General features: G+C 34.4%; 1 protein-coding gene across 1 annotated transcript; it reads left to right on the forward strand.

Moving 5' to 3' along the window:
* Window positions 1–6,405: 6,405 nt before the first annotated feature.
* Window positions 6,406–7,409, forward strand: LOC120141853 (protein SENSITIVE TO PROTON RHIZOTOXICITY 1-like). The gene has a single exon (XM_039156625.1). The coding sequence runs from the start codon at window positions 6,433–6,435 to the stop codon at window positions 7,381–7,383; it is 951 nt and encodes a 316-aa protein (XP_039012556.1). The 5' UTR covers window positions 6,406–6,432; the 3' UTR covers window positions 7,384–7,409.
* The last annotated feature ends 5,823 nt before the right edge of the window (window positions 7,410–13,232 follow it).

Below are 13,232 nucleotides of genomic sequence, written 5' to 3' on the forward strand. Positions count from 1 at the left end.
TGTTTCATACGTAGGTTCCGAGAAGATTAATGAGCTAAGAGGAGCAAGACATGTCAGTTTCTCCTTACCGAAGGTCAGATCAGAAAAGAAATGGATATGATTATGTATTTTGGTATATTGAACGTAGTTGGCATGTACTAAGAGATTTGTATTGAATATGCTCTGATAGGCTTTGTAAAACCAAATATTTTTAATTAATGCAATTTATTCAGTTTGATTTAAATGTGAAATTGAAATTCTTTAGCTATTTTGTGAAAAGAAACAATTTGAAAAGTCAATGTGACACCTCAGACTCGTATTCAGGTCAGATATGGGTTGGGGTGTTACATATCACATATCATTAATCATCCTATTATTAGTCATTTACATTACTATTCAAGTATCATTAATCTTCATGTTATTAATCAATTACAACGTTTCTAGGTTCCTTACTCGAGTCTCAAATCATTATTCAATTATTTTACCACTCAAACTCTTGTCCGCATATGCTATTTCATTAAATTATGCCCATAAAGATAGTTTAGTAATTTCAAACTTCCAAATGTATTTTAGTAACTTCTCACATTCTCAAGTAATAAACTCTTCACTTTTGAGTTTATTTGACATCTCGAAGTCCACTAATCAATAATCACTATTGGTATCGATACCTTTACATTGGTATCGATGTCAACCATAGAGTATCAATAATCTCCTTAACTATTGACAACAAAAATAGCCCAAAAACCCATCAAAATATTCTTAGTATTGATATCATACATGTGATATTGATTTTCTTTCGGGTAGTCTTGATACTCCTTTGAGTATTGATAGCAGATTTAGTTTCAGAGTTGTCCAAAAATCATCCTTTTATATTTTTCAAAGGACTACAATCGATACTACCCTTGTAAAATAACCATATCTTGTCTTAGTTCATCTAGTAACTATAGTTTTCATCCAGTATCGATTCCAAAGCCCAAAAAACACAGTTTGACACAGGAAACATCCTAAACACACTCTAAACACTTGCGTTAAGGTTTCTATTGATTACTAAAGCTTGTGGAAGTTATTAGGGATAATTACACATCATTTTTACACCAAAATAACATCTAAAATATCTAGAACAATCATCAAGCGTCCAACCCTCACATGCTTCATCACCCCATATAAGCAAGCAATACTCATGTAATACAAGTAGTAGGAAAAAATTAGAGTGTGTTACCTTAGCTCCTAACTACCCCAAAACCTCTTTATCATACCTAAGAATCTACCTTTTATTGACCTACTCTTTGGGGGGTCTTGCAACACTCTTCAATTAAAAGTTATAAAACGATCCCAACATGAAAATGATGGATGCAATTTGTTAAACAACAATCAAACCACAAGAAAAACTGAATGAAAATCATGAAATGAGGCCTTCGGAGCTCAAACCCTCCCAATCCCCCAAATGAGCTCATAGCTATTATTGAAGAAGATAGTGAGTTTATCTTGGAGCTTATGGAGGGAATTTTTGAATGGTTAAAGAAGATGAAGAAAGGAAAAACGTTTCTCTAATTCTCATGCTTGGACGAAGAAGGAAGAAGGAAGAAGGAAGAAGGAAGAAGGAAGAAGGAAGAAGGAAGAAGGAAGAAGGAAGAAGAGAAAGAGAAGAAAAAAACTTTTGGGAAAAGAGAAGGAAAAATGTGCTCTGCATGCCTTTCAAAAGCCATTTGAAATCAGCTAGAAATCCCCTCTAGATCATCATGTTTTCTTCAATGGGTAAATTACACTCTAGGTCAATCTCCTTTCATCTCAAGCTTAATAACTCTATTTTTATCTCTAATTAAGCCAATTTATCATCCAGTTTAACTCAAATTGAACCATGAAACCTTTACACCATTATAAATATAGTCAATTAAACCTCTAGTCAATGATGATTCGTTGACTCAAATTTGGGTTGTTACACATTTCGTTCGGGGATGTATTGATGCCTCTTATATATTTGTCTCTTATTGGATTTGTTGCCTCTTCTAAATTTGGTCAGTGGTTGGAGCTTATGATGCATACTCTCCAGATGGCTCGGTTTGTTGATTTATTGGCGATAATGTATTTCCAGCGGCACCACTGTAATCTCTACGTGCATGAAGGTCGAGTTACATAGCAACTACTGGTTGAGGCTCGTGATTTGCATACTACTCCTTATGGTGAAGTTTCTATAGCACCAACTCGTTGAAGGAAACCCCCTCCCTCTACTATTAAAATAAATGTAAATGGAGCCTGTCGATCTCAATTGTGTGGGGTTGCTATAGGCATTATGGCTCGAGATTCAAATGGAATGATTGTCGCTGGACGAGCTCTTCCATTAGACATTGTCGGCGATGCAAGTATTGTCGAGGCATATGTGATCACCGTTAGTATTCAGTTTGAGATTGAGATGTCATAATTGAGAGCGATGCTATTAATATTTTTCTCCAGCTTCATAGTCGCAACCTTTATCTCTCTATTGTTCGATTTCATCTTGTTGAAGCGCAATGTCTGCTTGATGCTCATGCCCATATCGATATTGTTCATGTCCGTCGCTTGGCCAATGTCGCTGCACAAATTCTTGCCAATTGGGTTTCCACGACACGATCTTCATTGTTCGATTATAGTTGCACGAAATGTATTTTAGATGCCGCTTTGGCTTAATCTATAATATGTCTATTCTAGAAAGGAAAAAAAACAAGTTCAAAGAAAATTTATACTTCGAGGAAACTATTTTTTAACCTACCAAATATAAAAATAAAAAATTACTATAACTTTCCATACTATCAAATTTTGTTTTAATCATGGATAGAGTTTGAAAAAGACATTTCTATGAAAGCGTAAAGTTGAGGCAGACCGTAATGATGGTTCCCCCAAAACATATAAATTTAAAAATATAAAGATAAGTAGACATTCATATATAAAATAATAAAATATTAAAATATTAATTATTAATTATTAAACAAAATTAATAAATATATATATTTGATAAGGAAATAAGAAATGGAAATACACTAGGTACGAGAGATCGTCTTATCTTGGATTACATCAACTATCACCATAAGAGGTGTATGGAATCAGATTCTCTGAAAGATTTGTCACCACTCATTTTAACTAAAGCATTAACGATACTATTTTAAACTCTACTAATCAATCTAAATTGAACTTCCCATCTTCATGGATGAGCCTATCAATCATATCCACAAGAGCATGATCTTATAAAGTGTTTGATATTTTATTAACTATTATTACTATTATTTCGACATTGTCAACCTCATACTTCAAAATTTCAGATATTCAATCTTTGATTATGGATCATAATTTTGTAGATTACCCATAGTTTCGCAAAAAAAAAAACCAACAGCTTCTAACACTTTTTATAAAGCCGAAAATCCAACTTTCATGAAGAAATAACACTTTTAAAAATTCAAACCAAGTCCTGATTTTAGGGTTAGTAAAGTTTGAAACGCCTCTTTTACGAAAGCGTGTAGGGCCATCCGACGCCAAAAACTGTTACTTGGATAATGGAGTCTTCGGCTTAATTGGTTTAGCACTTGAACGATTTGATTTCTGACTTCATTCCATTATTCGCATTTCCGGTCGTCATCGCTCGCGTCATTTCAATTTTTAAATTATTGTTAAATTGAATTATAAATTCAATTCATTCAGATTTAGAGGTATATTAAACATAATGGTTTTTAAAACAATATATCAAATTTATTTTCCTGAAAAATATATTTTTCCTACTTTTACTTTTTTTCAATATTTTTTTCATGTTTTAACTTATTTATAGCATACGGTAAACTAATTTTACTAATAATGTTTTTGTTAATTATTATTTTTATTATATTTTTATAGTTAATTTATATAGTTATTTTAATTTAACAAGAGAATCATCGTATCATCGATCCATTTATTCATTATGTGAGGATAGTTTTCCTCGATGTCATTATTGAGTATTTAGACTAAACTAATATTTTATATGTATCTCGATGATAATGAATTTTAAGCTAAACTTAATACTGTTTTCAACACTCATAGAGAGATGAAGATCAAAGATGCGCACTTTTCATCCTTCCGTGTAAAGAGTGTACAATCACTCTTGAAGATATTGCAATGTAGTTAGGTCTTCTTATTAATGGTCATATTTTGATCGATATGAGTGGTGGAAGATGGCATGACATATACTAAAACTTTCTTGAAAATGTTATTGCATATGCATGATGCTTCTATAGTCATGGGTGTAGTATCGAATGTCCTTTCTCCATTCACATAATGACGTCTCAATCTTAGTAAAAACGCTATTGCATGGATGCTTGATGCTTCTATAGTCATGTATGTGGTATCGATTGTCTTTTCTTCGTTCACACAATGACGTCTCAATCTCATTCCCTCTCATCTTTAGGTAATTTCATTCTTTTACGAGTAAATAGATTATTATTTAAATTATAATTTCAATCGTATTGTTATAATTTTTTCTCTATTCAACAAATATTTTATTGATTTGAGATATCAAGATATTCCAGATGAGCTTGAATATATACGATTAATAATCAAGCAAACAATAGGAGTAGATGTACATGTTTACGAAATTTATACAAATATCGTAATAACTACTAATTCTTATATTAGTTTGTGGATACTAATAATTTCTTTTGTAGTTTGAGTGGATGTCATACTGTAATTAAGAATGTATGACTTGTATCTTACTAATTTTTTAGATATATTGAGCGTATGACATGCGACTATGTCCATTGTTCATGCATTAATTGAGTGACATTTAGTTGATCGTGTGTTGCGTGAATTTAAGTACGTTCAATATGTTCTCGGACCAGCTATAGAACTGGAAAATGCACATTGTCAATAGACAAGGGAAATCAAACATGAATTGGACCCGAAAGCACGACAAATTATCAACGATTTAAGACTCACAAATACTCATGTACCTGATCAACAACTAATCAGAGACATGATATTGTTGTTTTTGAAGATTATATGTTGTGCTTTATGAGTTACGATAAGGGGTATCTATTGTTAGAGATGGACTGAGCCCGAGCAATTAGTCAATCCAAGGGAAAATCATTTACCGACGCAGTACCACTGCCCCTGATTAATCGAGGAAGAAAAAGAAGAAGAGAAAACCCTTCTGACTCGTCCTCATTAACACTATCCAAACCACTACAACTTACACAATCAATATCATCAGTCTCGTTCATGTAATATATTCTAGTCTCATCAAGTCCAATGCAAGGTTTTGTACAACTGTACTATCAAACTTGACAAATGTTGCATGCACGTCGATATTGAGTGGGATTGCTCCTTCACCGTAATAATTTCAATAATCAACTTCTTATTTATCAATGTCATTGCTCGAGTTTCGATTATTCCATTCAGCGATGAGATTATTAATCAGACGCCTACACAATCATTATTCTTTATATGTCATCATCCATCAACGTATGACTAGGACGCATCAATGAATCAACATACCTCACTAGTACATGATGATATTAAACAAACTGTCTTTGATGTTGATGATCCTGTTGAAAATCGTCTGATACAAAAAAACCGTCGTGTAATTAAAGTCGATCTTACTGTGAAATCGGTTCATATAAAGGTTTTTTTTAGAACAATGTTCATATAAAGGTTATATGTCAGTGAGTGGGTCTTTTTTATTGTAAATATCAATTTTAATTCTACTATAAAAAGTCATATATTTATTTAAATAACAAAGTTATTTTAAGTATTTATCAAAGCAAAGTGCAAATACTTATTAAGATGAAATAATTTATTATCAATTATTTAAATACTAATTTATTTAAATATAATTTTATAAATATAAATTATTTAAAAAGTTAAGTTAATTCAAATAAAATTAAAAAAATTAATTAATTAATAATTTTACTAATAAAAATAATACAAACTAATTGAAATAATATAAATTAATTAGAAAATATAAAAAATAATTAAATAGATTATTTTTGTTGTTTTGAGTGGGAGGTATAAATTGGAATTCGTGTCTTCCCACTTCAGTCAACTAAAATGAAGAAATTTAATATATTTATCCATGTAGACTTAAGACACGTCTAATAAAGAAAACTTTTTACAAAAGTGTAACCAGTTGAACGTATGTTTATCGTATGTGACCAAAAATAAATCAGTTTCTTAAATATTCTTGTTCTAATCTAATAATTATTTTTAAATAATTATTTTTTTCATAAATTGCTTCCCAGACAAATCTAAGTGATAGCCCGAAGCCGCCACCTCACTATTAAACGGTCATCATCAATCTGAAATCCAGACGTGTTAATATAGCACACGTATTCAAATTGTTTCAGGATCAGTTCGCTCAGAAGTCGCATATAAATATAATGACAAGAAAAATTCTAGTTGCTCTTTCATCTTCTTCTTAAGCAGTTAAGCTGATCAAGCTTCACTTCACAGAAGGAAAAAATGTCTTGTTCCGGAGAACCTTTTCCTATATCGCTGGAATATTCCACCGGCATCGATCACTCTTACATGCAACAAGTTCCGATTAGTTATCCCGGTCCACGTCTCCCACTTTTAAACCTCTTAATGGTGAAAAGGAGAATGAATCCCCTACAGCCCTTCTTAGCTCTATCGCTCAGCACCAACACTTTGATCTCCAACGATCAAATGCAGCTCGTGTCCTCCGAAATCGCCTCCGCCATCCACCAAATTATCGTTAACGGCGCTGCCCTCCTCTCTTGCGCCAAAAATACCCATCCCCCAAACCCGAAGCCGACTCCAGAACCGAAATCCGATTCTGACAGTTACAAAGGAGGAGAGTCCGAGATAATTGAGTTAGACGCGGTGGAGTTACTGTCGGGACATTTACATTTCTGCGAAATTTTCCGGAAAGGGTTCAAACGTGACGCCAATTTACGGATGCATATGAGGGCTCACGGGGATCAGTATAAAACTCGGTTTTCGTGTCCGTACGGTGGGTGTAATAGGAACAAGATGCACGAAAAGTTTAGGCCGTTGAAATCGGTTATTTGTGTGAGGAACCATTTCAAGAGAAGCCATTGCCCGAAAACGTACGAATGCAAAAATTGTCATAAAAAGAGGTTTTCGGTTTTGTCTGATTTGAGAAGTCGTTTGAAGCATTGTGTGGGCGGCGGGGAAGAGAGTAAGAAGTGGAAGTGTAGTTGTGGCAACAGTTTTTGCAGGAAAGATAAGCTTTTTAGACACTTATCTTTGTTCGAAGGCCATATGCCAGCTGTGGCGGTGGAGGAAGGCGACCGGAAGTTGCAAGGATCGGCGGCAATGGAGGAAAAGAAAGATGAAGGGTGTTTGGGAGATGGGTTGTTTGACGGGTTGCTTGATGGATTTGGGTCTTTAGAGAATTACTGTTTGCAAGATCTGTTGGGACCATCTTAAAATTGTTTGCAATAAGACTATTAGTATTGGTTGTTTTTCGAAATCTCTCTTTTTATGACAATAACATGTTCTTTCTGAGAGTTATTTTACTTGCAGAGCCAACAATACGAGCTTTGATTCTTAAAGTCTGTGCTTTTGGCTGTAAAATACTGCTTCATGGATTCTGTGGTTATGAACCAATTATAATAAATGAAATTGCTGATTTCCAGCTTCTTAAATCAACTGACGATTAGATCGGTTTATTGGAATGGATCTTATTCCTTTGTTTCATATGAAATTATGTTCCATACTTGTATTTTTAGATTTGTTCAAGAGAAGTGCTATGTGTCATTCTGTCTCAAATATTAAGGTTTGTTCTAAATTTATAAGGGTTTTGAATAAAAAGATTAGATCCAAAAGATAGGATTCAAGCCAAAATTAGGTTAATTTAAAATATAGATTAAATTTAAACTCTAACATGAAGATTAGAGTAAGATCAGTGTTTTTTTCTTTTATTAATAACCAATTGGTCTAGCAGGACGATGCATTGAATCTGTTAAATAATGTCAAGAGTTTAAATTCTGGTGTTTACGAATAGAACAAATTGGATTAGAGAATCACCCCATATAAGTCTATAAAATTCGATCTAAAATAATTGATCAATATATCAAATATCGGTGAATAAAAAAAATTGGATCATATTTTTATATCATACAATTTATATCACATAATAATAAATTTATAATATAAAGTAGTTTAATATAAATATTAAAAATATTTAAGTTTTTCATTAAATAAAGTAAAAGGAAAAGTATATAAATTTATTAAATATTGAATTGAAAACGAAAATATTTTTAAAAATAATATACGCGAGTTAAAAGAAGCATGTATTAACTATTTATAATTTAAGCAAATTTAAGTAAAATTTTAGACTTATATTTGGAGCTTAGATAAATATGATATGAGTCAATCTCATGCATAAACATGTTCTAAACTTAGCTCGACCATGAATACTTCTAGTTGTATTGTATAGATAGGGAAAATCATATATTTGTATTTGCATCAACAATATTTTTCATTGTCGTGTTTAAATGCATCAACATATTTAAAATTTTACTTAAAAAATTTGAATTTGATTTAGTGATTTTTAGTGTAAGTTTAAGCAAGTCGAACTCAAGAGTCTCACTATATATCGAAATTATTTTTGAGCTTGAAGATAAATTTTTAAAAAAAAAATATGTGTCAAAATCATTTTATAATGGTTAAGAAAAATCATAACTCATTAAATTTTTGTTAAAAAGATGGAATCGTTGTTGATTGTTTTGATCGACTATTACAACTATAATCTACATTTTTAACCAAGATAAAAAATGGACTCGAGAGACGGTTAAATGTAGAGAAAGATAAAGTACCTCACTACGTCTAAAATGTTACCTTTAAAATTTTATGTTATCTCCAAATTGATGTCACCAATGATGTTAGTGTTGAAAATTAAACCAACTTTCGGTGGAAAGTTGGATTTAATTAATCCACTGAATGGCAAATGTCAAAAATGGTGGCTTTGTGTTGAAAATTAACAATGGTAGAAATGCAATTTTAGTCATTGTAATTTAGGGTATTTACAAATTAGTCCTTAAGCTTTAACTATAAATACCCTAGCTCATTTAGCTTCAAAACCATCCCAAAGCATTCTAGCTTTCTTCCAATACTAGAGAGAATTTAGAGAGTTTCTCGAGAGTTATTTTCTCCTTTTTATCAAGAGAGAATTATCATTGTTTTCTCCTTGGTAGATCGAGAGAAGTTGTAATTCCTATTTTCTATAGTAAAATTCTTCTACCGTTGCCCGTGGTTTTTACCCTATATTATTTAGGGTTTTCCACGAAAATGTTGTGTCTCTTTATCTTCATTTTTATTTTCTCAAATTATCATTGCGATTTTGCTCTATCCGACAGCCGTCTTCCGCAACAATTGGTATCAGAGCCAGATTAGAGTGTGTAATATCTGCTTATTGTCTTTGTGGTTGCCACCAAAAGGTGGATCCTCCAACATAAGAAAGTAAGAAGTTATACCATTCTTTGAAGGTTGCAGAGAACTATTCACGATAGTGAAATAGTGGGAACTATCCGTAAACGAAGCAATGGCAACGAAATTTGATATTGAAAAGTTCAATGGAAGAAATTTCTCATTGTGGAAATTGAAGATGAAGGCCATCCTGAGGAAAGACGGTTGTCTAGCAGCTATCAGCGAAAAGCCAGTAGATTTCACAGACGACAACAAATAGATCAAAATGGACAGAAATGCTATGGCAAACTTTCATCTAGCATTAGCAGATGAAGTATTGTCAAGTATCGAGGAGAAGAAGACAGTTAAAGAGATACGGGATTATCTCACCAAACTGTACGAGGCCACATCGCTGCACAATAAAATTTTCCTTAAGAGAAAATTGTACACTCTCCGTATGCCAGAATATACTTCAGTGACGGAGCACTTAAATACACTGAACACTTTATTTTCTCAGCTTAAATCCTTAAGCTGTAAAATAGGAGAACAAGAACGTGCTGAACTTCTACTTCAAAGTCTACCGGATTCGTATGATCAACTCTTCATCAACTTGACAAACAGTAATGTCACCAGTCTAGTCTTCGATGACGTTGCAGCTGCTGTTCTACAAGAAAAAAATCGGCGCAAGAACAAAGAAGATAGACAAGTAAATCTGTAACAAGAAGAAGCATTGACAACGATGACAACGATGAGAGGGAGATCAAAAGAACGTGGCCAAAGCAGCAGTCACAAACATGGTAGATCGAAGTCGATAAGCAAGAAGAATTTAAAGTGTTACAACTGTGGAAAAAAGGGTCACTTGAAGAAGGATTGTTGGAGTCTAAATAAAAACTCCAATCCACAAGGCAATACCGCAAACACTTCAGATGATGGAGATGCTCTATGCTGTGAAGCGTCAACCACCGTGGAAGGAAGAAAACGATTTGTAGATATATGGCTCATTGATTCGGGAGCAACATATCACATGACCTCAAGAAGAGAATGGTTCCATCATTATGAACCTGTCTCAGGAGGATCTGTGTATAGTTGCAATGATCATGCCTTAGAGATCGTTGGCGTGGGAACCATCAAATTAAAGATGTATGATGGAACAATTAAAGTTGTTCGAGATGTGCGGCACGTGAAAGGAATCATGAAGGTGTTCCGTGGAGCACTTGTAGTGCTGAAAGGTGAAAAGATAGCTGCAAACTTGTATATGCTGAAGGGAGAGACATTGCTAGAAGCAGAAGCCTCTGTTGCCTCATGTAGTTCAGATTCTGCAATGCTATGGCATAAGAAACTTGGACACATGTCAGAACAAGGAATGAAAGTCCTTGTGGAGCAAAAGCTACTTCCAGGCTTAACAAAGATATCACTTACTTTGTGTGAGCAATGTATAACAAGTAAGCAGCACCGGTTGAAATTCAACACATCAAATTCTAGAGGCAAAAGTGTTCTAGAATTGGTCCACTCTGACGTATGGCAAGCACCAGTAACATCCCTAGGTGTAGCAAAATACTTTGTCTCATTTATTGATGACTACTCCAAGAGATGTTGGGTGCACCCTATTAAAAAGAAGTCAGACGTGTTTTCAACTTTCAAAAACTTCAAAGCGTGGGTGGAACTTGATTCTGGAAATAAGATCAAGTGTTTTAGAACAGATAATGGAGGAGAATACACAAGCGAAGAATTTGATGACTTTTGCAAGAAAGAAGGCATCAAAAGACAGTTCACAGTGGCGAACACTCCTCAACAAAATGGAGTGGCAGAGCGGATGAACAGAACCTTGTTAGAAAGAACAAGAGCAATGTTGAGGAACGCAATCCTAGAAAAATTATTCTGGGCAGAAGCAGTCAATACCGCCTGTTATTTGGTGAATCGAACTCCATCAACTGCAATAGAGCTGAAGACACCAATGGAGATGTGGACTGGTAAACTAGTTGATTATTCAAACCTCTATGTATTTGGAAGTATTGTGTACATGATGTGCAACGCCCAAGAAATTTCAAAGCTGGATCCAAAATCCAGGAAATGCAAATTCTTGGGGTATGCTGATGGAGTAAAGGGGTATCGCTTGTGGGATCCCACTACCCGCAAAGTGTTCATTAGCAAGGATGTTATCTTTGTAGAAGATAAGCTACAAAGAAAAGAAGACGATGACAGCGCTGAAAAGTCAGAGACTACACAGATACATGTGGAAAAGGAGTTTGAACAAGGAGATTCTTCTGAAGCAGAACCAACACATGATGAACAAGAACCAGAGAGTTCTGAAGCTCCAACAACTCGTCAATCAGATCGTGTGATAAGACGTCCCAATTGGCACTCAGATTATGTTATAGAAGGAAATGTTGCATACTGTCTTTTAACAGAGGACGGTGAGCCATCAACATATCAGGAGGCAATAAACAACTCAGATGCTTCACTGTGGATGATGGCGATGCAAGAAGAAATCGAAGCCCTTCATAAAAATAATACATGGGACCTTGTGCCATTACCACAAGGAAGGAAGCCAATTGGTAACAAATGGGTTTTCAAAATCAAGCAAAATGGTGACGATCAAGTGGAGAGGTATCGTGCAAGACTGGTGGTCAAAGGATATGATCAGAAAGAATGTATTGATTTCAATGAAATTTTTTCTCCTGTGGTTTGACTAACAATAGTTCGAGTAGTCTTGGCAATGTGTGCTACATTGAATTTACATCTGGAACAGCTAGATGTTAAAACAACTTTTCTTCATGGAAATCTTGAAGAAGAGATTTATATGCTCCAGCCTGAAGGTTTTGAAGAATACGAAAAGAAGAACTTGGTTTACAGGTTGAACAAATCTCTGTACGGTCTAAAGCAGAAGCCGAGGTGTTGGTATAAGAGATTTGATTCCTTCATTATGTGCCTTGGATACAACATACTTAATGCAGACCCTTGTGCTTATTTCAAGAGGTCTGGTGATAACGATTTTGTTATATTGTTGTTGTATGTGGATGACATGTTGGTTGCAGCACCCAACAAAGATCATATTGAAGAATTGAAGGCACAACTGGCTAGGGAATTTGAAATGAAGGACTTGGGATCAGCAAACAAGATTCCATGGATGCAAATTCACAGAGACAGAAGTAATAGGAAGATTTGGCTTTCACAAAAGAATTACTTGAAGAAAATCTTGTCACGATTTAGTATGCAAGATTGTAAGCCAATTTCTACCCCTCTTCCTATTAACTTCAAATTATCCTCCAGTATGAGTCTTGGCATTGAAGAAGAGAGGATGGAGATGTCTCGAGTACCGTATGCATCAGCAGTGGGAAGTTTAATGTTCGCTATGATATGCACAAGACCAGACATTGCACAAGCAGTGGGAGTGGTTAGTCGGTACATGGCGAATCCAGGCAAAGAGCATTGGAATATTGTAAAGAGGATCCTAAGATACATCAATGGGACCTCAAATGTTGCATTATGTTACGGAGGATCAAACTTACTTATAAATGGGTATGTCGATTCTGACTATGCAGGGGATTTGGATAAAAGCAAATCTACTACAGGATATGTGTTCAAAGTTGTTGGTGGAGCTGTAAGCTGGGTTTCAAAATTGCAGTCAGTTGTGGCTACATCCACAATAGAGGCAGAATATATAGCAGCTACACAAGCCAGTAAAGAAGCAATTTGGTTGAAGATGCTATTGGAGGAGCTTGGGCACAATCAAGAGTTTGTCTCTCTGTTTTGTGACAGTCAAAGCGCCTTGTATCTAGCAAGGAATCTAGCATTTCATTCAAGGACAAAACACATACGAGTTCAATACCATTTCATTCGTGAAAAGGTGGAAGAAGAGACGGTAGATA

Source organism: Hibiscus syriacus, unplaced genomic scaffold (assembly GCF_006381635.1).
Source record: "Hibiscus syriacus cultivar Baekdansim isolate YM2019G1 unplaced genomic scaffold, ASM638163v2 tig00110814_pilon, whole genome shotgun sequence".
NCBI classification, from domain to species: Eukaryota; Viridiplantae; Streptophyta; class Magnoliopsida; order Malvales; family Malvaceae; genus Hibiscus; species Hibiscus syriacus.

What these genes read in the sequence shown, in the direction of transcription:
- LOC120141853 (XM_039156625.1), top strand. Translation starts at nt 6,433, where the DNA reads ATGTCTTGTTCCGGAGAACCTTTTCCTATATCGCTGGAATATTCCACC.